The 25,412-nt window shown below is 42.5% G+C and overlaps 1 protein-coding gene across 1 annotated transcript in view; it reads left to right on the plus strand.

Annotated features, from left to right (window-relative positions):
- The first annotated feature begins 2,941 nt into the window (after positions 1-2,941).
- SLC38A1 (solute carrier family 38 member 1) overlaps positions 2,942-25,412 on the plus strand; it is a 35,504-nt gene continuing 13,033 nt past the window's right edge. The window contains exons 1-6 of the mRNA XM_077807763.1: positions 2,942-3,060; positions 12,971-13,046; positions 13,497-13,612; positions 21,938-22,011; positions 23,643-23,735; positions 24,061-24,142. Coding sequence (XP_077663889.1) covers positions 2,942-3,060; positions 12,971-13,046; positions 13,497-13,612; positions 21,938-22,011; positions 23,643-23,735; positions 24,061-24,142 — 560 coding nt within the window. The remainder of the gene's footprint in view (positions 3,061-12,970; positions 13,047-13,496; positions 13,613-21,937; positions 22,012-23,642; positions 23,736-24,060; positions 24,143-25,412) is intronic.

Below are 25,412 nucleotides of genomic sequence, written 5' to 3' on the forward strand. Positions count from 1 at the left end.
GCGCGGTACGCATCAGAGAAGCTTTGAAAACCAGTTTCATGACTGGCCAGGCTACGGTGTGAAAGTTCTCTTTGTTTCTCCTTGATGAAACCCCCCACCCCTTGGTTCACTCTACTTCCCTGTAAGCTAACCACCCTCCCCTCCTCCCTTCGATCACCGCTTGCAGAGGCAATAAAATCATTGTTGCTTCACATTCATGTATTCTTTATTCATTCATCACACAAATAGGGGGATGACTACAAAGGTAGCCCAGGAGGGGTGGAGGAGGAGGGAAGGAAAATGCCACACAGCACTTTAAAAGTTTACAACTTTAAAATTTATTGAATGCCAGCCTTCTGTTTTTTGGGCAATCCTCTGTGGTGGAGTGGCTGGTTGGCCGGAGGCCCCCCCCACCGTGTTCTTGGGCATCTGGGTGTGGAGGCTATGGAACTTGGGGAGGAGGGCGGTTGGTTACACAGGGGCTGTAGTGGCAGTCTGTGCTTCAGCTGCCTTTGCTGCAGCTCAACCCATACATTGGAGCACACTGATTTGATCCTCCAGCAGCCTCAGCATTGAATTCTGCCTCCTCTCATCACGCTGCCACCACATTTGAGCTTCAGCCCTGTCTTCAGCCCGCCACTTACTCTCTTCAGTCCGCCACCTCTCCTCCCGGTCATTTTGTGCTTTCCTGCACTCTGACATTATTTGCCTCCACGCATTCGTCTGTGCTCTGTCAGCGTGGGAGGACAGCATGAGCTCAGAGAACATTTCATCACGAGTGCATTTTTTTTTCTTTCTAATCTTCACTAGCCTCTGGGAAGGAGAAGATCCTGTGATCATTGAAACACATGCAGCTGGTGGAGAAAAAAAAAGGGACAGCGGTATTTAAAAAGACACATTTTATAAAACAGTGGCTACACTCTTTCAGGGTAAACCTTGCTGTTAACATTACACACATAGCACATGTGCTTTCCTTACAAGGTCGCATTTTGCCTCCCCCCACCACGTGGCTACCCCCTCAACCCTCCCACCTCCCCATGGCTAACAGTGGGGAACATTTCTGTTTAGCCACAGGCAAACAGCCCAGCAGGAATGGGCACCTCTGAGTGTCCCCTGAAGAAAAGCACCCTATTTCAACCAGGTGACCATGAATGATATCGCTCTCCTGAGGATAACACAGAGAGATAAAGAACGGATGTTGTTTGAACACCAGCAAACATACACTGCAATGCTTTATTGTACAATGATTCCCGAGTACGTGTTACTGGCCTGGAGTGGTAAAGTGTCCTACTATGGAGGACGCAATAAGGCTGCCCTCCCCAGAAACCTTTTGCAAAGGCTTTGAGAGTACATCCAGGAGAGCCGCGAATGCCAGGGCAAATTAATCCTTTCACATGCTTGCTTTTAAACCATATATAGTATTTTAAAAGGTACGCTCACCGGAGGTCCCTTCTCCGCCTGCTGGGTCCAGGAAGCAGCCTTGCGTGGGTTTGGGGGGTACTGGCTCCAGGTCCAGGGTGAGAAACAGTTCCTGGCTGTCGGGAAAACCAGTTTCTCCGCTTGCTTGAGCTATCTACAACCTCCTCCTCATCATCATCTTCTTCATCCCCAAAACCTGCTTCCATGTTGTCTCCATCTCCATTGAAAGAGTCAAACAACACGGCTGGGGTAGTGGTGGCTGAACCCCCTAAAATGGCATGCAGCTCATCATAGAAGCGGCATGTTTGGGGCTCTGACCTGGAGCGGCCATTTGCCTCTCTGGTTTTCTGGTTGGCTTGCCTCAGCTCCTTAAGTTTCATGCGGCACTGCTTCGGGTCTCTGTTATGGCCTCTGTCCTTCATGCCCTGGGAGATTTTGACAAAGGTTTTGGCATTTCGAAAACTGGAATGGAGTTCTGATAGCACGGATTCCTCTCCCCATACAGTGATCAGATCCCGTACCTCCCGTTCGGTCCATGCTGGAGCTCTTTTGCGATTCTGGGACTCCATCATGGTCACCTCTGCTGATGAGCTCTGCATGGTCACCTGCAGCTTGCCACGCTGGCCAAACAGGAAATGAGATTCAAAAGTTCCCAGTTCTTTTCCTGTCTACCTGGCCAGTGCATCTGAGTTGAGAGTGCTGTCCAGAGTGGTCACAGTGGAGCACTCTGGGATAGCTCCTGGAGGCCAATACCGTCGAATTGTGTCCACAGTACCCCAAATTTGACCCGGCAACGCCAATTTAAGCGCTAATCCCCTTGTCAGAGGTGGAGTAAGGAAATCGATTTTAAGAGCCCTTTAAGTCGAAATAAAGGGCTTCATCGTGTGGACGGGTGCAGGTTTACATCGATTTAATGCTGCTAAATTCGACCCAAAGTCCTAGTGTAGACCAGGGCTAGAACTTTTTCCTTGACTACTAGGTTATAAACCTATTTTTTGAAGTTGTGTGTTACTAATTTGTTCACTATTTTATAAATGTAAACACAGCCAAACCTGCCATAAGCAGTCAATGGGATTGACAAAATGTTGTTACTTAAACAGAGGTGTTCAGTGCTTAATTTGTAATGAAAGAGGTGTCAGGGCTCAAGCAATTAGGTGCTGGGGCTCAAGCAAAATTTTTACTTTCATAACTGATGTGGCAAGTCCAGAGGTGCTGGGGCTGTGAACTGCCAAGCCTAGAGGTGCTTGGGCTAAGCCTTGGCACAAATTAAGCAGTGGAGGTGTACTTCTAATTAAGATGGAGGAACCTTTTACTCCACCTATACAATACATTTGGGATATAATCTGGGTTGGTTCCTGCGGACATGAGGTTGCTTGATAAAGGCATTCTTTTGTATAGATTTCACTCTAATCTTATTAGAATACTGCATACATCTTGTTTTTCTTACTGCATTTTAGGTTTTCGAGCTCACGTTGTGGCTACTGTCTACCTACAAAATATACACTATTATTTGGATAAACATTTGGATACTTCCTAGCTCACGATGCCTTTCAAAAGCGGATTAGAATTAACTGAGTTGCAGAATATGACTGTCCCTGAGGATGATAACATCAGCAATGATTCAAATGATTTTACAGAGGTAGAAAATGGCCAGATAAATAGGTGAGTATTTTTCCACTGATGCTGACTATCCTGTGAAACACACTGTTTAAAAACAGCATTCTAATTTTCAGTATCTCTCTTGCATTATTCATTACCGAGTCATGCTCCATTTGAAGATGTAATTTGAATTTCTTATGTGACATCTGTTGGGCATAGGTTGCAACAGCAGATAAAGCAAACAGAGTAGCAATTTATTCATCGTTTTAAATTTTTCAAATGAGTCTAATAAAACGCATAAAATGTTAAAATTTCAAAATATCTACATATACAATACAAAAAATAAAATAATAACATTAGACCGACAGAAACATTTTGGGCAAAGATATAGGATTTTCAATAAAGGTTGTTCCACAATCTGATGTATGTAACCACAATGGCCACAAAAATGTTCTTTAGGCTTCTGTGAATTTATAACTCATGCTGTTGACAAGAAATGTAGATCATATCTTCCTGTCTATGTTTAAAACTCTCTGCAAATGAGAATGTATATCAAACCTTTGCTCCTAAGTCTAATAGAAAATGCACTTTTAGAAAAAGTGACCGATTTGTAACTAATGTTCAAATTTAAATGTGAAAAAAAAATTCTCTGCTCAGCAATTAAAGTAAAATGCAATTATTACATAATTACTTAAAAATTATTATAGCATTTTTTTATAAACTTTTTGTTAATTTAGTAAAATAGAACAATATTGTTCCCGTCATAATAAACCCTTCCAAGCTTATTGCAAGGTAAAGAGTTAAATTTTCAGGTTCTGAATAGCCTTCATATTTATGGTAAGGATCTGCTGTTGGACTAGAGTGGCTGGCTGTTTCTGTGGGGTTTTTGAGCTGGAAACAAGAAGTTACCCTCTTCCTCTGAAACTTCATTCAAATTTTGCAGAACAAAGGTGGTGTGAGAGAAAGAAAAGGAGCAGTTGAAGGTTCCCAAATTTCCCAAGTAACTAGGTTAGTGTGGACCCCTGTGCCCACATACCATCCTGTTGACTGTAATGGGACTCTGCTGGAGTCCTTTCAGGTGTCCACTTTCATGGATCTACTTACAGGATCTGGACTAAAAACTGCCTTATTCTGCCACCCTACTGACAGACAATAGGTAGCAAATGTTTGCAGGAACAGGCACTTAGAGGCTGATTTTACTGCTTAGATCTGCATGGGGAGGAGATTGACCCCGGTGTGAAAAGGGTGTCAGCTGCCTCTGTGGAAGAGTTTTTTCTTTCCCCATACCTTGCCAAAAGCCTTCCCAGTGCTGAGATCAATGCAGGAGGAGGGATCAGGCTGGGGGAAGAGTGGGCAGGCTAGTGGGGGATGCACACTGTCAGCCAGCCCTTCCTGTGAAGCTCAGGGTGCAAAGACAATGCAGTCCTGGGTGTCTTATCTTTCTGTGCCATCCACCACCACAGTGGATATACCCCTTGAAGGGGAAGTGCTTGGGGCAGCAGCTGCCAGCTGTGAGAGCTCTGTCAGTGTGACTTCTGCAGGTGCAGTCATGCGAGATACCGGTGATCCAGAGTCTTCACACAGAAGTCCCTGGCCTCCTACTTATTCCCTGGGGTTCTTGGGCCCACCGCTGTTCCACAGTGTAGTGCAAACTCCTCTACCAATGGTGGGGGAAGTCTCTGTGAAGAGAATCTTATGCATGTTTTGAACAGCAGTAGTAGTGAGAGCTGACATTGACCATCAAAGCATATGCTGCAGCTGGAAGGACAGCAAAGCTCAGGTTGGGGATGGAGGTGGGAAGGAGGAGTTCAAATGGTGCAGGGTGCCTGAGGGGAAAAAAGAATAGTTGGGTCAGAGTGGGGGCAAATTAACAAAAAAAAAATGTAATTAAGAACAGAAAAGATTTCTCCTGCCTCTCATAGTAGATTGAAGCATTCCAGAAACCAGCTCACCGGGCATGGGGGCGGGTTCCAAAATGAAAAATCTTTGAGCCATGGCTCAGAGGGGTAGCCATGTTAGTCAGTATCCACAAAAACAATGAGAAGTCCAGTGGCACCTTAAAGACAGATTTATCTGGGCATAAGCTTGCATGGATAAAAAACCCACTTCTTCAGATGCATGGAGATGCATGGCTGTAAGCTCGGCCAGGGGATGCATTCGTAGACAGGTATCCAGAGAGGGCCTTAACAGGAGACGGATGCTACTGTATCGCTACAGTGCTTGCATCCCTCACCTCTTCTAAGAGCATGAGTTTCCAAGAGTTCCACTCTTAACAAATGTTGGCCTACCACATTGACACTAAAACCCCAGCCTGCTCCTGCTGGAGTCAGTGGCAAAACTCCCTCTGACTTCAGTGGAAGCGGGATTGGGCCCCACCCTATAAGGGTGGTTTATTAGTTTCTATTTATATAAATGACATATAGATAGCATTCCATTCAGCAATGCTGTTTTCATGCTTCTTGGTAGAGGAGTCATTCCCCTTCTGTTTCATAGAATCATAGAATATCAGGGTTGGAAGGGACCTCAGAAGGTCGTCTAGTCCAACCCCCTGCTTAAAGCAGGACCAATCCCCAACTAAATCATCCCAGCCAGGGCTTTGTCAAGCCTGACCTTAAAAATTTCTAAGGAAGGAGATTCCACCACCTCCCTAGGTAACGCATTCCAGTGTTTCACCACCCTCCTAGTGAAAAAGTTTTTCCTAATATCCAACCTAAATCTCCCCCACTGCAACTTGAGACCATTACTCCTCGTTCGGTCATCTGCTACCACTGAGAACAGTCTAGATCCATCCTCTTTGGAACCCCCTTTCAGGTAGTTGAAAGCAGCTATCAAATCCCCCCTCATTCTTCTCTTCCGCAGACTAAACAATCCCAGTTCCCTCAGCCTCTCCTCATAAGTCATGTGTTCTAGACCCCTAATCATTTTTGTTGCCCTCCGCTGGACGTTTTCCAATTTTTCCACATCCTTCTTGTAGTGTGGGGCCCAAAACTGGACATACTACTCCAGATGAGGCCTCACCAATGTCGAATAGAGGGGAACGATCACGTCCCTCGATCTGCTGACAATGCCCCTACTTATACATTCCAAAATGCCATTGGTCTTCTTGGCAACAAGGGCACACTGTTGACGCATATCCAGCTTCTCGTCCACTGTAACCCCTAGGTCCTTTTCTGCAGAACTCCTGCCGAGCCATTCGGTCCCTAGTCTGTAGCGGTGCATGGGATTCTTCTGTCCTAAGTGCAGGACTCTGCACTTGTCCTTGTTGAACCTCATCAGATTTCTTTTGGCCCAATCCTCCAATTTGTCTAGGGCCCTCTGTATCCTATTCCTACTCTCCAGCGTATCTACCTCTCCTCCCAGTTTAGTGTCATCTGCAAACTTGCTGAGGGTGCAATCCACACCATCCTCCAGATCATTAATGAAGATATTGAACAAAACCGGCCCGAGGACCGACCGTTGGGGCACTCCACTTGATGCCAGCTGCCAACTAGACATGGAGCCATTGATCACTACCTGTTGAGCCCGACAATCTAGCCAGCTTTCTATCCATCTTATCGTCTATTTGTCCAGCCCATACTTCTTTAACGTACTGGCAAGAATACTGTGGGAGACCGTGTCAAAAGCTTTGCTAAAGTCACGGAACAACATGTCCACTGCTTTCCCCTCCTCCACAGAGCCAGTTATCTCGTCATAGAAGGCAATTAGACTAGTCAGGCATGACTTTCCCTTGGTGAATCCATGCTGACTGTTCCTGATCACTTTCCTCTCCTCTGAGTGCTTCAGAATTGATTCCTTGAGGACCTGCTCCATGATTTTTCCAGGGACTGAGGTGAGGCTGTTTGTCCCTTCCAATCACCATTATGACTCATGCATTTCTCCTGTATACTAGCAGGTTGATAGCTATATCTGGTGCCACCTTTGGTGCCATCTCACATGTGACCTAGGGCTAAGTGAATCTCTAAAGCCCTCGGAAGTCAGTAGGTGTTTTTCCATTGACTTTAACAGGCTTTGGATCAGACATATCATTTTCCACAATTTTTTTGTTTTTGGTTTTTTTGGTTGTTTTGGCTTGTTGGTTTTTCACCCTACATTTCACATTAAGCCTGAGTTACTTACAGCTCTTTGTGGGGCATATGTTTTCATGAGGGTTCAACACAAAGCAAGGTTTACAAGGATTTCTGAGGGAAGATCTGCCTGAGAGGCAACAGACACTAGTGTCTGTTTTTAAATCAAAACAAAATCACAAAATTCCACTTGAAAAATTCTCCAGACACAGCCAGACATTGCTTTGGGCTTCAACTAAAGGTTTGTAGGCCTAAAAATAAAATCTCATATAAGCTTGGATGGGTTTATTCTGTGTTTGAACTTGAAACTAACCACCTGCATTATGACACTGAGAGCTTGTCTACAAATTAAGTTGTTCCTGGTTCTCATTAACTCCATGTGTGGACATTCTTATTCTGAAATAAGAGTGCCAAGTACTTGTTTAGCGTAACCCACCAGAAGTTAATCAGGAACAACTCCATGTGTAGACAAGGCCTGAGTTTCCTAGTGAAAGGTCTGTACAGAAATATTCATTACTGCCAACTATCCCCACTTCCAGGCATCCCCTTATTGGTGCTCCATTAACCATGCACGTGGTCTGTATTACAGCACATTACTGTGTCTGAACACAATTGCTAGCCAGTGTGTTAGTTGGCATGATGTTGAACACAGTTTGGGCTGTGTAGACAAGAAAAAGTTGTGTTTCGCCTCTTATCACTAACTGTGATTAAACCCTCAATGAGGTAGCTGGGTTAGCTGACACAATGCCGAATGCAGTTTGTCCTGGTCTATGCCAACCAATAAACCATGGTCATCCACAGGCCAGCTAACATGATAGTTGTGCTCAGACATGGTTGTTTTGTAGTGGGAGCCAGCACAAAGAGTCTTATGCATTCTTGTCTCTGCTCACATTGGAGATCTTTATCAGTGTCTATGCTAGACATCAATTTAGGAGGATGCAGCATGATACAGGATTGTCACCTTTGTATAAGTTAGAAACCCTTGCCAAGCAATTAAGGCACTGTCTAAAAACACTTCTGACTAATTAGGTTTAACACAGTGGAGTCAGCCATTTTGTTTAAGCAGGCTTTAAAACCAGTTTAGCTAAGGGCTTGTCTACATGGTGAGGCAGTATGCGCTCACGTGTTGCTCATTAATTTGCCCTTGTAAACCTTACTGGTGCACACTAAAGGTTCCCTACACTACTCATGAAAGCTTATGCTCAAATAAATTTGTTAGTCTCTAAGTTGCCACAAGTACTCCTTTTCTTTTTAGAGAACCTTTAGTGCACACCAGCAAGGTCTACATGGACCAATTCTTGGCGACATATTAGTGCACCTTAGAAATCACATCCCTGTAATACACACTGTTGAACCATATAGGCAAGCACTAACTCAGTTAAAGGGACATCACTTTTACCAAATGACCACCGTCTAAGCTGTTTTTAAAACTCCAGATGAAGACCATGTTTACATGCGGTCCTTTAAACTTGTTTGAGCCCCGAAATGGATGGAGCCTAAGCTTTAGCACAGTGATAGAGAGAAAAAAAATGGGTTAAGACCTTCTTTGTGAGCCATATACAAATATGGACCTACTATCTGTATGAACTGATTATTTTTAAGTTAACAGATTCTTTTGTAAATATATAGAGTTTTATAAAATCTGTTCATGTGCAGTTGTGATGCACTAAGTGTTAAAATGAAGAATGAAAGAGGAGCAGGAATATACAGCAATCAATGGTGTCTTTTGACAATGAACAAACTGCTTGAAACAAAGAATTCCAAGCAGGTTAACAAGTCATAAAGACATTAAGAACATGGACTGTCTTACTATGTGTTTACTATGTGTAGCACTTTGCACTATGGTCTCCACTCTCTGTGGGAGCTAATTATCACATTTTATGTTATGGTTCTATTTATAAAGTTTCCAGTTACAAAGGGTTAATAAAAGACTAATAGATGTCTTAAGACATGAATACTCAATTGTTATAAAATCCAAAAGGTCAGTTGCTTATAACTACGGCTTATAGATAGCACTGAGGACAAATAGGAATTTTCATCCAGTGGGAAATTCCAGTATTTCAACATTTGTTTTCATCCCAAATTGGGACAAAAAATTGAACTACCGATTTTTTTCAGAGAATCAAATATTCTGAAAAATTTCAAATCAGTTTGTTGAACTGACCCAAAGTGCTTCATTTCAAGTCAGTTCAACATTAAACTACATTTTCTGATGGTGCCACATTGCCTGGTCAGAGTTGTAGTTCGGAAACTCAATGCCCTCAGGGTCAGGCTCCCTGGCCTGACTACTACTCCCATGATGCACCTACTGTCATGTGATCCCATGATGTACAAACAGCTTGGTCAGAGTCTTAGAAGAGTCTGTGTTGCATCATGGGAGATGTAGGCCAGGCCAGGAGCCCAGCCTATGAGGAAGAATTGGGCCCTGCACTTCAACTCCCTTGAGGCAATGTGGCACAGGAGAAAAATGAAGTTATTGTAGAACTGTCTCTAAACAAAACATTTTGAGCCAATTCACCAAACCAAAAATATTTCAATTGTGGTCCAACAGACCTTAAACAAAATAATTAATTTTGATTTTTCCCAATTAAAATTTGCAAAATTTTGGTAAAACTGAAATTTGCATGTGGAGGATTTCAGTTTTGTGGGAACTGCATCTTCCATAAAAAAAAAAATCTCTTATATGGAAAATTCCCACCCAGCAGTTCTGCTTATAACTATCTGTAACATCTTCAGTTGATGTGCCTATAACCATCTATAATGCATACTATTCAGGTCTGTAACAATCTTAAAATATGTATTACTCATTTATTAACCCTTTATAAATTATTTTAATGGAGTCTTAATATAAAGGATGATAATGATAATAAACCTGTAAACGACAGGATTTTTATTTCTATAATTATTAAATGGACTAATCGCTAGGGTTGAGCAGAGGGGGAGGAAAAAGATGATATTGTAGGAAATATTATCTCTGTCTTAACTCTAAGTCTGGAAAAAGGCAGAATCTCTGACTGGCAGAAGCAAGCACACCCCTCAGACATTCCTAGCAACACGTCCAGAGGAAACAAAGCTCCTCTCTGTGCTCCTTATTACACCACATGCAGGGTTTTTCAGTGAGAGCATCTGAGTGCCATGTAAACTCTTCCCATTCAACAGCCTACATTCAGCAATGTGGCTTAAAAATACATCCAAAGTATACAAGTTCCAACTCACTAGAAGCCCAGAGCCAAATTCTATTTTAAATGAAAACAAAAAATCTGCATATTGAGCAATAAAATGTGGGTTCTCCCTCAGAAAGAGGGTGGCTGATTTGCTCCTTGTATGTAACTGGAAGGGGAATCTGCTGTCTACCCCCAACAGATCTCAGGACTCTTGGCATTGACACTGCAACTGTCTTTCTGTCTTCACTTGCTGTAACTTTCTAAAATGGATAGTTTTTAAAATGTATGAGAAATGAAATAGTTGATTCAGACGTAGATAAGCCAAGTCAGACCAATCTGATAGATGTGAGTCAAATCTGTAAAACTAGCATTGGGATTAAGTACATTTTAACAGCAATATATGTGTCTAAGTTTGTCTGGGTTTAAGGGGTAAACTTAAAAGGGAATTATACAGGAGAGATGATGACTAAGACTTTTCAAGATATTTTCCATCAGAAGTGTATCCTTCAGAAACCACAGACAGAGCACAGAAAATCATTTTTAAAGAGAACTGTAAAGTTAGTAGACTAAATGCATCCCCCATTTAACAACACTGAAGACAGTGGATATACAGCTATCTGAATATGGCCCATAGTTAAAACAACACCACGTTCTCATCATGTATTGCCAGTAAGAAGGTCATAGCCAGGGTAGTGAGAAGTTTAATAGAACTTTACATTGAAAGGTGCAGAGGTATAATATACCTAAGGCGTCTGATTTAAGACTTTAACCAGTAAACACTGATTAACTCCCCCCACACACACACAAACACACCCCGGTACTAAAAATATAAATAAAATGAATAAGTAAAGGAAATCAGTGTTTATCCAATAGATACCAGAAAACCCCCAGAAACGGTTACTCAATTCATGCTGATTTCAACCCATGTGCAGTTTGTTTTATATAGACAATGTCCCTGCTCCCTGGCTTGTATTTAAGGGCCTGCCTACGTGGAGCAGTAATGCAAACCATGGGGTGTGATTTCTAAAGCACACATTAATTGGTTTGTGTAGACTCTGCTGGTGTGCACTAAAGGTTCCCTAGTGTGCTCTAATGTAGTGCTGCTTAAAACAGTACTATGTTAAAATGCACCAGGAAACAAACACTAAATGCTAAACCAGAGGTTCAATGACAAGGATGCTAAGGTTAATCTAACATGTAATTCATTTTTATACATATAATAAAAATGAAAATAGATCCTTTGGGAAGTACCTGAAAAAGCTTCTCATTACAGTATCAAAAAGAACCCCAAAACCCTGGATTTTTGGACATCGACATAGAACTCAAAAATTGTTTAAAATAACTCCCAAAAATGAGCCCCCAAAGAGATAAAGCCCTAAAGATAGCCCACAATACTTTTTGATGTATTAATATAATACATGGTTTGATTCAGAGTTTATTACATATTTACAGTTAAATTAGAACTGTATGTCCCTGACCTGGGGATGTTAGCTCATTGAATGCTTTGAAATGCAGGGAACTGTTGTGGATGATATTTTTTAAGTAAAGCCACCCAGAGTGGTTTTGGTTTTGGTTTGGTATTTGTTAAAAGAATCGCCTAAAATTATCTAAAGCAATCTTTGAAAAGGGGTAGGAACACATGGTTAGGAATTAAATTTGCATAATGGTTGATGCAATAGCTAGGGCCCAGAGATCCATGTGTAAGTTAACAAGGAAATTAGGGACACTGCAAAAACTAAACAACCGGGCCAAGGGTTACACAATCTAAAAGATTTCAGCAGAGAAAAGAAGTGGGAGAAAATAAATGCAAGAAATATATTCCAAGATGGTGAAGCACAAAGGCAGGGGATGGACAGAAAAGTAGCAGGATGCTTTTGTTGTCCTAGTGGCAATAGATTTCTAATGTGCACATTGTGATGACAAAGCAAAACAGCACATGTGAAGAGTATGGAGAAAGACAGCTATATCACTCTAAAGAGCAGCTCTTCCGTTAGTGCTTTCCTAAGCTAAACTAAACTGAACTTTACAGGACAATGAGCTAAATCATTGGCTTTGCCAGGGCCCTAGAAGATGGCTTTGATGGAAATACTAAAGCCCAGATTCTTGGCTACACCCATGGAACACCCAATGCAGCTCAGGAGGTGGATGTGCTCTCCCCCATCCTGGGCTGTCTGAATTCAAGGCTAATCCCACAGTTTAACTCCAGCTCCTATTGGCTTCTGTATGGCAGCCTAGGATCTACAGGGCATAGGAACATCCCAGTCATGCTCATTTCCCTCAGCTGTACCTCTTACGCCAAGAGCAGAGAAATTGGGTAGCTATACAACACTAGAAGATCCCCTACAGTGGGATGAGCCTCCCATGACTGGATTTGTTGTCTTTATAGCTAAAATCTACCAGCAGGCACACCATTCCAGAGAATCTGGACTAATATGTTCTGTTAATGTGTATGCAGATTAATTACCATCCTGTCTACAGAAGCAGTACTTCTCTTTTACTAAAGATCCAGGAATAGCTTTCTATATTTGTTAGGTCTGGTTCTGTTCTCACACTAGTGTAACTCCACTGACTCCTGATTTACACAAGTGTAAATGAAACATCATCAGGCTCATTATAACCCTTTAAATAGCTAAGTTTGACCCCCTTTTGCAGGTATCAAACCATGCTGTGTTTGTAGCATTAAAGTGTATATTCATATTCTATATGTCCTCATGATAGAAAATGTATTCTCTGACTTCTTTTCAGCAAGTTTATTTCGGATCGGGAGAGCCGAAGAAGTCTCACGAACAGTCACTTGGAAAAAAAGAAATGTGATGAATATGTAAGTCTGTCTGTTTGTCTCTTTCTCAATATACTGTCGACCGTGAACTATACAACCCTTAGATCTGCTCTTCAGAGGTGCTGAGCGCCTACAACTCCAGCTGAGCCAGGGGGAGCTGCATGTTCTCAGCACCTCTGAAAATCAGCTCCTGTGGTTAATGGAACGCATTTTTAAAAATACTGAAAATGTTTAAAACAATATATATTGCCCACACAATTTCTGTTCTATAAGTGCATTTATCCCTTCCATAAGGCAGTAATTGGAATGTCCATGTGAAAAGGTTCACTAGGATTTATTCTCTTTCAAATCTTGCTTTGTATTTTTCTATTGTATCTTTGCTGTAGCAGTAATTACTTTTACCTCCTATAACATGAAACTTGGAAATCACAGTATATGTGCATTGTACAATGAACTCTAAACTATTTATATGTCCATTTTTCCTATGTCCAGATTCCAGGAACAACCTCATTGCGAATGTCTGTCTTTAATCTCAGCAATGCCATTATGGGTAGTGGAATTTTAGGCCTTGCCTTTGCATTAGCCAACACAGGAATCATCCTTTTTGTGTAAGTATCCACACAGTGAATAGCAGGACTAGGCACACTTTCATATTGATTTTAAAATGTTTGCATTTAGAGAGAATGTGGTTGTTTATAGACCATTCAAAACACAGTGGGCAGTTTTACTAAATGAAGTAGGCTGCATACATAAGTAGCTTGGATTTCAGAGGTGCTGGCTTCAGTAGCAGCAGCTAATGCCCAGACCAATGATTTAGGTAACTAAACATGGACTTGGATATTTAAGTTCGATCATTTTGGTCATGGGTTTCAGATATGAATGTATCACAATGATTAGTAAAAAAGACATGAGGTGTAATCTTGGACCAATTGAATTCAATACAAGTTTAGCCATTGGCTTCAATGAGGCCAGGATTTCATTTGGAGTCTCCAAGCTGTATAAGTATTAGAAAGAGCATTTTTGGACAAGAAATGGTATGAGAAATGTTAGTTTATAAACAAGAGAATAGTCTACCCAATTTATATTTTAATAACTAATTTGTTATCCTACTTGTCCCAGAGCCCTAAAAAACAAAATTTAAAGAATCACACACCTTTGGGTGAATCTTTGGGTGTTCTATGTCCAGGCCCAGAATCTCACTCCTTTTCTCTATCTGAGTAGATTCCCTGAGTAAGATGCCCAGAAGGGTAGTTTTCTATTAAGACACAAATAGTAGGCTACATTTAGGTATTTTTAATATGTGAGCAGCTAAATGTCAGTGATTATGGACCCTTTCCATTCTCCGAGAATCAATGAGAGTTTTGCCAGTGCCTTCACTGGGAGCAAATCACAAATCCAAACACTTATTATTTTAGTGATTACATAGTGTGAAACTACTTCTGAAAAGCAAAGCAAATTAAAATCCTTCAGCACTCTATGTAATATAATAATGGTAACTTACAAATAATGGGCTAGGCCATGCAGTTTGTACAATTTGTTGGAGGCAGTGTAGAGCCGCTCCACGCAGGGGGAAGCACTAAGGCAAATTGTATCTCTCTCAAAACTGCCTGGCGTGTATAGGGATTTACACATGACATTGTCTATAAGTAGGGCCCTACCAAATCCATGGTCCATTTTGGTCAATTTCACAGTCATAGGATTTTTAAAATAGTAAATTTTATGATTTCAGCTAATTAAATCTGAAATTTCACAGTGTTGTTATTGTAGGGGTTGTCCTGACCCAAAAAGGAGTTGTGGGTGGGGGGTATTGAAAGGGTATTGTAGGGAGTTTGCATACTGCTACCCTTACTTCTGTGCTGCTGCTGGCAGCAGTGTTGACTTCAGAGCTGGGCGGCCAGAGAGCAGTGGCTGCTGGCCAGGAGCCCACCTCAGAAGGCAGGACTGCCACCTGCAGCAGCGCAGAGGCAAGGATGGCATGTTGTGGTATTGCCACCCTTCCTTCTGCACTGCTGCCTGCAGAGCTGGATGCCCAGCCAACAGCCACTGCTCTCCAGCTGCCCAGCTCTGAAGTCAGCGCAGAGGTAAGGGCGGCAATACCGTGACCCCCCTAAAATAACCTTGCGACCCCCACCCTGCAGCTCCCTTTTGGGTCAGGACCTCCAATTTGAAAAGTGCTGGTCTCCTCCGTGAAATCTTTATAATATAGGGTAAAAGCACACAAAAAAACAGATTTCACGGGGGGAGACCAGATTTCACGGTCTGTGACACATTTTTCATGGCTATGAATTTGGTAGGGCCCATCTATAAGGTCCCACTGGCTGGTATGACGAGAAGCATGACCATGGTTTCTCCTGGTCCCTACCTCCTTTAAGGTGATTTATTTTCTTCAGTGTGGAAGGAGTAAGTAGTCCCTGCTCGTAGAGACCATTATTGTGCCTATTCTTCAGGTGGATCACACAAGGCATAACCCCCAGTGGCAAGGCAGATCGCAATTTGGCCCCAGATACCTGGCTCTTTCAGTATTTGCCCTAAAAACAGGGTAAGGAACAGCTGGACAGACAAAACTGAAGAGTTCCAGTTGTTCAAATGCATACAATGCAATCCGAAGACTTGGATGTTTAATTTTTATACAGTTAAAATACAGTTCTTTTCAGCCTGCCACACTAGAGTACTAAAAAGCCAAAAAAATACGGCCAGGACTTCAGTTGAAAAAGAGATTTGAGGTAGAATGCCTTGTCTGCACCAAAATGGAGGCCTGTTATAAAGTAGGAGAATGTTATAGTTTAAAAATGAACCGTTGCCACTTACCAACAAATCACTGAGATGTGTTGTTTTGGGTTCCAGAATAATACATTTCATTTTCAAAAGTGACTGAGGTTTAATAAAAAACAATTGGGAATTATTCATAAATCTTAGTGATACTAATGGGAAATTTAGGGGTGCACTGATGGGAGAAATAGAATAAGCCACATCTGAAAAATGTTCAATACCAGTATTGAATTGGCAACTCATTCTAAGGCCACTTGGTTTGACCTTGAATGGGTTACTACATTTTGGAATTGGTTGTTCTTTTTCATTTTAAGTATTTAACAGAAACTCTGTATTATGGAATGGAATCTAACTGCTCCATAGTGAAGGTTTCATGTAAGGTCTTGCCTACATTGTAGATTTTTGTAATAGTGTAGCTATACCCATACTTCTAGGATTAGCTGCACTGGTAGAAGTCACCGTTCACATAGTTTTCAGAGCTGCATTTTGCAAAATCTAAAATCTACAAAAGCCATCAGGTTGGCCTGAAATGTAGTAGCTCAGGTAAAGGACCAGAGTAGAATTTGTTGTGAACATTTGAGGCCATATGATCAAGGGGTGACTAAGATACAGCATCATACAAAATGAGATCTTTTTCAATGTTGAAGGATTCTTCTGAGGGCTCGTCTACATTAGAATCGCACCCGCGGCACAGCTGTACTGATGTAGCTGCACCACTGTAGCACCGCTAGTGCAGATGCTCTGTGCCAGTGGTTTTCAGACTTCACATCATGATCCAGTGCTGGGTCGTGGAATGCAAGGCACTGGGTTGCCTTGCTCAGCACCCAGGGACCCTGGTGGCCGGCCAGTAAAAACTAGTGGTCCCTACCTGTTCTGACACCGCGCTGTTCCCCAGAAGCGGCCAGCAGCAGGTCCAGGTCCTAGGCAGGGGGGCCATGGAGCTCCACGCGCTGGTCCCGCCCCGAGCACTGTCTCCACGCTCCCGTTGGCTGGGAACCGGCCAATGGGAGCTTGGGTGGCGGTGCCTGCAGGCAAGAGCCGCTCAGAGCCACCTGCATGCCTCCGCCTAGAAGCCAGACCTGCTGCTGCCCGCTTCCGGAGCACAGCGCAGTCCACGGTGCCAGGACAGCGGGGAAGCCTGCCTCTGCACCCTGGCTGCACCAGTGACCAGGAGCCGCCGGAGGCGAGCCCATGCCCCAATCCCCTTCCCCAGCCCCTAGCCACCCCCAAACCCAGAGCCCCCTCCTGCACCCCAAACCCATTATCCACAGCCCCATCTAGAGCCTGCACCCCCAGCCCAGAGCCCTGACCCCCCTCCTGCGCCTCAACCCCCAGCCCAGAGCCCCTCCCACACCCTGAACCCCTCATTCCCTGCCCCACTCCGCAGCCTTCACCCCCTCACCCCAACTCTCTGCCCCAGCCCTGAGCCCCCTCCCACACCTCAAACCCCTCATCCCCAGCTCCATTGGGTCGCAGGCATCAACAATTTTCTTCAACTGGGTCACCAGAAAAAAAGTTTGAAAACTACTGGTCTATGCTGACGCGAGAGAGCTCTCCCATTGGCATAATTACTCCCCCTCTCTGAGCGGCGGTAGCTATGTCGGTGGGAGAGCGTCTTCCATTGATATAGCACTGTCCACACCAGCTCTTAGGTCCGTGTAACTTACATCACTCCAGGGGGATGCCGTTCCACACCCTGAGTGACTTAAGTTATGCTGAAGTAACTGCTAGTGCATACAAGCCCTCATACTTTTTTGTGCACAGCTGGGGGGTGGGGGGGGGCGCGGGGGAATGATGGGTGGGAGGCACATGAGATTTGTTTCCTCAATTTTCCTTTCTGAGATCTAGCACATGGTACCAAGAGACAGATTTGAAACTTAAAATATGAAAAGATACAAATCAGTTCAGGATGTTTTGAACTACTTTGCTACTGCAGCACTGACAAACATTTCATTAAAAATAAACTCACTAGCTTATATGTCAAATTAAAAACGGAAGTGGACAGAGCTATTGCTACATCAGTGATTTCTAATTAACATGATAGAAGTGCTTCAAATTTTTATATCAGTTTGCAAATATCTGTTTTATGTATGTGCAGTATAAGATTGCCCTGTAATCTGAAACCCACTGAAAAGAGAAAATCATTCTGATTTTCACTCTGGGAATTGATTTGCTTTGGAGAGTTCAGGGTCCTGTCTACCCTACAACTGTAACCAAATCAGGAATCAGCTCCTGGTCCAGTTACGCTTTAAAAGTTAGTATGGATGGGAACTATCTGTGTCACAGTGACTGGGTTAAAACCCTGGAACAGTCCGAAGCATTAGTCTAATTACATTCTGATTCCACTGAAACTTTAGTTCTTTGTAAACTCTCACAGCCTTCTCTGCTCCTCTCATCAACACACATACTGCTATTGAACTCATTAGCACTAACAAGAAGCTAACACCACATTCTGTAAAGCATTCTGTTTCCAGGGTTCAGTTGAGAGATGTGTATTTCCTGAATGCTTACATTTCTCTAAACGAGATAAAAGCAGTTTTATCAGAAGTAGATCACATACATGATACTGAACCCTAGAGAGGCTTATAATGATCTTTGATAGTAGTTGGACTTGTCGTGAATCAAATACTGGGTAGATCAAAGTATTGAGCTAAGGTGAATGCTGAGTACATTATTTGTACTATAAAGAACAGAATCATTCTCTACTTAATTAACTGTGCAGATTTAATAGCAGATATTTATTTTAATAGCCATGCATTTGTTAGCTCTGTAATGGTTTTCAGTCATGTTAGCACTGTCATAGACAAAGCCATTAAGACCAAAGATGAAGTAGCTAGTAACAAGTTAGAGAGTGAGAGGCAAGTTAGCAGGGAATGAGCCATCAAACCAGTCTTTGAGATACAAAACTGTGACTTCTGGAGCTCTGTGGCAAATAAAGAGCACCGTTTAAAATGTTCCTATGTCCTGCAATGCAGAGAGTTGAATCCAATCGATCAAGAATACATTTTTTTCCTCACAACTTGATCAAATGAATCTTTCCAACAAATATATAGTGCTATCTTTATCACACGTTGCTTTACAAGTGATTAAAGACAGAGACCAAGTATTATTATTTTTGCATTTTGAACAGAGGGCCTTGTTGTATTCATTACTTGTAAATTACACAGGTCTAAAATGTTTCTAAGCCTGCTTTGATCTGCATAGACTTTGGTTACCAAAGAGAACCAGGCACTGTGATCTAAAAGTAAAAAGCAAAGATGGAAAAGGAAACCTGTGTGTTAAAAAGCTAATTAAGCAAATGAAGGCCTGCTTTTCCACCAGCATGACTCCACTGACTCCAGTAGAATCAAACCTGATTTACCCCCTGCACAACTGAGGTCAGAATCAGGATCATATAGTCTTTGCATACTGAATTAAAAATAAACAAAACAACAAAAACACTATTGTTAATGTATTATTTGTGTAACTTAACGCCATAGGTAGGTATGATGCTTTGCAGGTGTAAAATAAGATGAGAGCCCATAGGTGCTTACAGTCTAATATGGCTAATAACTATCAGCTATGCCATAGAAAGACTCTTCCATATCAGCAGTAGGGGAGAAAATCCTCATGGCTGCAGAATGTTTGGAAAGCTTCACCTGAGCCAGGCCACAGAGAGACCTTTGGAGGAAGATTCTGCTGACTTTGGCACTGGTTGAGCCGAGCTCTGCTGTGTCCTGATCCCCAGTGAAATGCCAAGGGGGTTTGCGTGGCAATGCTAGCGAGTGGCAGATGTGTGGCCTGTTAATCCACCAACTTCACAGATTCTCTGGTCACAAAGCCCAGGCCTCTGCAGTGCAACGGGCCACAGTAGTTGCTACAGTTGATGAGTGAAGGAAGCAGCTGTGGACAGACAGCATACCTTCCCAGGGTGGGAGGTAGGATTCTGTTCCCCCTAGCTCTGCGTCAGTCCTTTGCAAATAGCTATACACTTGGCTTGGACTGGGGGTGAGAATTTTGCCCAGATTTCTTAGGTGGTTGCCAGCACCTTTTTAAACTGGACAAAATGTGAAACATGAGAACAATTTTGATACTACAGGGTTGCCAAAGCTTCACTGCTTACGTTTTGAGTTTGCAAAAAGTGAGGGGAACTAATATTTTCATTCCATTCTATGGGATGCTACTAGCACTAGTCTGTCTAAACCACAGCCCTCACACAGAGGCTTTTCATATGGCCTTACTGAAAAAGGACATGTTTCTCATAGCAACTTGTGAGACTCCCGAGGGGAAGTAAGGAAACAGATCAGATCACCACCTGGCTGGCTTGCAGCTGTTATTTTTACCTCCATGAAAACGCCCTTTGCTTGGTGTCAGCAAATTAGGAGTTTAATGTTAAGGGCTCAGTTACAGCTTGCTTCAACAGCCAAGCAATGACTAGCCAAGTGACTAGCTTCAACAGCCAAGCAATAATGGCTGGAGACATTATGCCCACATAGTGCAAAAACATGCATGATGTCTCTGGTGGGAGCATGCTCAGCAGCAGCACTTACTCCACCTTATGAAAAAGTTCAGTGTGGGCTCTCCCAGCACTGCCCTCCAGGCATTACAATGTACAATGCAGGCAAGGTGGACAAGTTCCTTTGGGAAGTGCAGTGCCATTGTTGTTTGATGCCCCCTTAAGATCGAGTAATGCTGTCTGTATCATTGTGGCATGTTCTGTACAGTTATACTGAGAAGAATGGGGCTTCTTGTGCCCTCTTCCACTCTACTTCACCCCCCAGGCCAGGCAATCATGGCAAGAGCAGCCATAATTTTGGCCCCGAAATGTATCTAGTCTAAGGAAGAAAACATTGTTTTCAAACTGTCATTCCCGCATGTTCCTTTCAGTGAAAAGACTTGTTTTTGTCATCTATTGTAGCAGCTTGTTTTCTGTTTAATTTTAGATTTGTTTAGATGGTGTCCTAAGACATTTTGTCATGATAGAAATGATAGAAATGCCAACAGATTGTTTTAATACTCCTTACACAATATCATGAAAATGTGTTGTCAATCAGCCTGTGTAACTGTACACGGAGAAAAGGAACACACAGTGCTTGAATTGTTCCCTGGTCTACAGGAGATGGATCATTGAGCAAAGGTAGTGTTGTGCATTTGGCCCATGGTACTGCCTTGTTATCAGGCGTGCTGCTCAGCCCTTTGCAAGTATCGACTAAGCATTCATTCCCACTTTAATTCCCGAATTTTTCTGCAAACCAGTGATTACAGTGCAGGGGCCAAATGATGGATGCCCCATCGCAGGAAGTACCAACTGTAATGCAGGATGCAGCTAGCCCTTCAGCCTCTGCTTCTCTCAGTGCAAGGACAGGGACTGGAGTTGCCAGTGCCATGCAGTACCTCAGAGGAGGGGTGTCTCTGCTGTCTCCCCTGCTCAACATCTGTAGCTCAGAGACCACCACTCTGGGGAGCACACAGTGTGAGGCTAATGTCAACAGGGGTGCTAGTGTCAGGGCAAAGAACCACATCTCCTTCCACTCCAGAGCAGAGCTGGAATGGTGCACAGATTGGGGGAGATCACTCTGCATCCTCTACAATAGGCTGGCAGGGCTACTTGGGGCAGTGCTGCCCCTGCTTTCCCAGTGGCACTGTCAGAGTCAGGTACAACAATATCAGGAGATACCATTAATATCCACTGGAACTTGGCTTGGGAAAGAACATTGGGATGTGGCCCTCATGTCCTTAGATAAACAGATAAAATTCTGTGCCTCAGATTTTAGAAAGATCATTAGACTAAGTAGTCGGGAGCATAGGGCTCACAGCTGCTCTGACTAGATCTTCTTGCTTTGATGGTAGGAGATTTTTATTTTGGGTTAGATTAAAAGTGGGAAGGGTTACTAATTAATAGGCTATAAACTCTGAGCACCATAAGTCCATCTCTGCAGGCCTTCAATATAAGACTTAATGGGCCAGAGCCTCAGTTATACTAGGCCCCCTTTTTACACTATAGCAATGTAAAGAAGCCATAAAGCATGTGTCAGTTATATTTATACTTACTTTAGGGCCCCTTTGCACTGCCAGAAATTATGAAGGTGGCTTAGTGTAAATGAGAATCTGTCCCAATATGTACAAAATTGCAACACCAAGGAATTATTTTATTATAATATATTTTATTTTTCACTCTCTTCTAGGTTTCTGTTGACTTCAGTGACATTTCTGTCTATTTATTCAATAAATCTCCTGTTGATATGTTCAAAGGAAACAGGTAATTTGAGATGATAATGTATCAATTTAGTAGGAGGGAAAAGAACAAGAGGTGAAAGATGTTCAGAATAAAGCAAGATGACTGGGTTTTTTTCTCAGTTTGAAAAAGAAAAGAGAAACTGGGCCAGAAGCCATCAAATTTAGTCCAGATTTATACTGGTATAACTGACACCAGAATCTGGCCCATTGCTATAAAGAAAAGATATAGTCAAACCAATTCACAGAGAATTCTGATACAGTGAAATTCCATTTAGTGAAGTAGAAGGAAAGACTCAAACTGTTTTATTGCATTACAATCTGCAGATTGCAATTCGAGGTATAATGAAACTCTGTAAAGTGAAGCTTATCTGGGATAAGATGACATCACTAAAATAGAGTTGATGTTCCCAACAGTACCCATGGTATAATAATAGGTACTTTCCATATAGGGAAGAAGCCCCAAGGATCTCACAATATATAACTCTAAATACATATATAAAAGTGTGCCATTGTAATGTTAAACCCTTCACTGTACATAGGCTAAGAATAATGTCCTGAGGTTATAACCTTTTAGTCCAAACTTTCAAAATTACCCATGCATGAGAATGCTTCCACATTTGAACACCTAATTTGTGTACACAATTATCATGACTGTGTATACAATGGCAGCAATACCATATTCAAATTAGGCATGCAGATGCACACACATTTGTGTCCTTGAAATGCAAAAAATTTGGGTCCTGGGCTTTAGGCTGCTAAGGAAGACATTGCATTAAAACTCAAACTGCATTTATTCTTGTTCATGTGAGTTTTAAAGAGAAAATGTCAACCAGGAGAGAATGTGAGGAACCCAAACTGAGAGATAATCTGTGCACTGTAACACCTGAAATATTTATCTTTCATTCTCATTGCATATCCTCTTGCGTTCTTAATGCTATACCTTTTCTGTCAGCCCAAGCAACAACTGGGGGAAAAAATTGCTAAATTCAACTGGAACATCTTGTAATTAATAGACAGTCTAGCTACTAGTTGAATTTGACAGACTTTAAACAAAGAATATTTAATTATAGTTCTCATACTTTCCTTCTTTCACAGGAAGTATAGGAGATGAGAACTCAAATTAATATATTATCATAAGGAAATAAAAATAATAATTTAAATGAACAGTCTGGCCTCTCTGCATTAATCTAGTCAGTTAGTCAAACTGTATAAAATCAGAGCATTGCAGTGTTGTGTCTCTCTAGCTTGTCTGCCAGAGCCTTGGCTTGCAGATCCCTGCTGTGTTGAATATTATCTTCCATTAAATCTTATATTATTCCTACTGAGGGAGCAAATTTAAGACGTCAGGATGCCAAGTTTTTAAATGTCACGAGGACACTGACATTAAAGGGATATAATCGTCTCATTGTGAGTTCCAACTTTCAAAAAGTGATTGGTAGCCACTCCTGACATTTAAAAATGTGAGGAGGATATTTCCAAATAAGCTTGCTTGACTCCTGTCAGTTACAATAGAGACCCATATTTGTGTGAAAAGGGAAGAAATAGCAGCATGGATGGGGAAATTAGCTGAATGAAGAGGAATCTTAAATGTTTTGACTTGACAGTTGCTTGTCACCTCTGATTTCTGATTTCTCCTCCAATTGGTTTACGCAGGCTGCATGGTGTATGAAAAGCTTGGCGAGCAGGTCTTTGGCACCCCAGGAAAAATGATTGTTTTTGGATCCACTTCTCTCCAGAATACTGGAGGTAAAGGGAGTATAAAAGACAAGAGCAAACAAAGGAATGCACATACGTTTATGCCTGTCAGATTTGTCATTCTCCCAATGATGTTTTGGAGGTCCTCGTGTTCTGTTGTGCGGTTCAAAGTAATATTCTCTGTGTAGTCTGTTGAAATGACATATCAGGGAAAACCCAGCTTGGATCAGTATCTTAGAATCAATTAAACTTCTTTGCCTTAGATCAGCTTGTATTTACTTCAGGATGGCATGAGAACCAGTGTCCAGTATCCTTCTATGTGCTCATTCCACAAGATATCATGTCTACTTTCTAAAATTGTCTCATTTTCCCCCAGCAATGCTGAGCTATCTCTTCATAGTAAAAAATGAGCTGCCCTCTGCCATAAAGTTTCTTATGGGAAAAGAAGAAGCATTTTCGTAAGTTTAATACTATTTTGCTTACTTGACTTCAGAGTCTAAACTTCATGTAGATAAACTACAGTATGGGTTTATAAAAGCACTGATTATTGGCTGTTCCTTATGTTAGTGTCAGATCTTCACAGCAGGGTCCCTAATGGGATTGTAAAGCGTGGGAGGGGAAGAGAAAAGAAAAAATAAATGAGCCTTTAGTGATCACTGTCTAGATTTTCCTTCAGAAGAATGATTTCTACAACATTCTTATCATATGGTCTGATCCCACAACATCCTGAGCAATACTTGGGGTTGTTAAACACCTTCAACACCTATTGAAACCAATGGGCATTGAAGGCACTCAGCACCTCCAGGAGTTCTGATCACCTTGTAGGAGTCAATCTGTAAAGAACTCCCCAAAGTGCAGGGGAGGCCAAACTTACTGACCCTCCAAGCCACATATGACAATCTTCAGAAGTTCGAGGGCCGGGGTGCAGCTGCTGGGGCTTGGGGCTTCAGCCCTGCTCCTGCTGAAGCCCCCAGCCCTGGCAGATGCACTCCACGAGGCTGAAGCCCTGAAACCCCCTTCCCCGTTGTGGAGAATGGAGGCCCCTACCCCACCACCCCACTGCAAGGGAGAAGTCCTGAGCTCTCACCCCCACACCCCCATCTGGTAGGTGGAGAATGGAGGGGGGTGTTGGGCGCTCAGCGAGCTGCACTTTAACTGTAAAAGAGGCACATGTGGCTCCTGAGCTACAGTTTGGCCACCCCTGCCATAATGCCCCAATACTAAAACATGACAGGAATGGAATACCTAGGGTAGATTTCTGCCACTTGTTACTGCTTGATGGCATCTACCGTCACCTTAAACAAAACAAAAAGGGATATTTCTTTACATTGGTACATGTCTTGTTTGTTACATCAAGTTATATGATGTCTTGTAACTTAGCTAAAAAGTGGAAACACCATCCTGAAGATGTTTCATACAAGACTGGACAGAACACTTCAAAATATGTTGTATAGAGAACAATTTCTCCCCTTTCCCTGCAAACCACCAGGAGAGGATTCTAACCACAGACTATGGGAAGGGGTCAAGTGACTGGGGGCTGGTGCATCCCAGCCCCCAGTAGCATGGTCTGTCATTTAGGGCATGTGGCCAGGCCCTCAGTAGGTTAAGCGGGTATACTGTTGTGTGCAGCATATGCTGCACGGCACTGTCTGACCGCTTGATCTGTCTCTTCCTGTGCTGGTAGGAGAGCTTCTATCTAATGCCAACTGGTATTGCTCCATCTCTTCA

The sequence above is a fragment of the Eretmochelys imbricata genome, chromosome 1, assembly GCF_965152235.1.
Source record: "Eretmochelys imbricata isolate rEreImb1 chromosome 1, rEreImb1.hap1, whole genome shotgun sequence".
NCBI lineage: Eukaryota > Metazoa > Chordata > Testudines > Cheloniidae > Eretmochelys > Eretmochelys imbricata.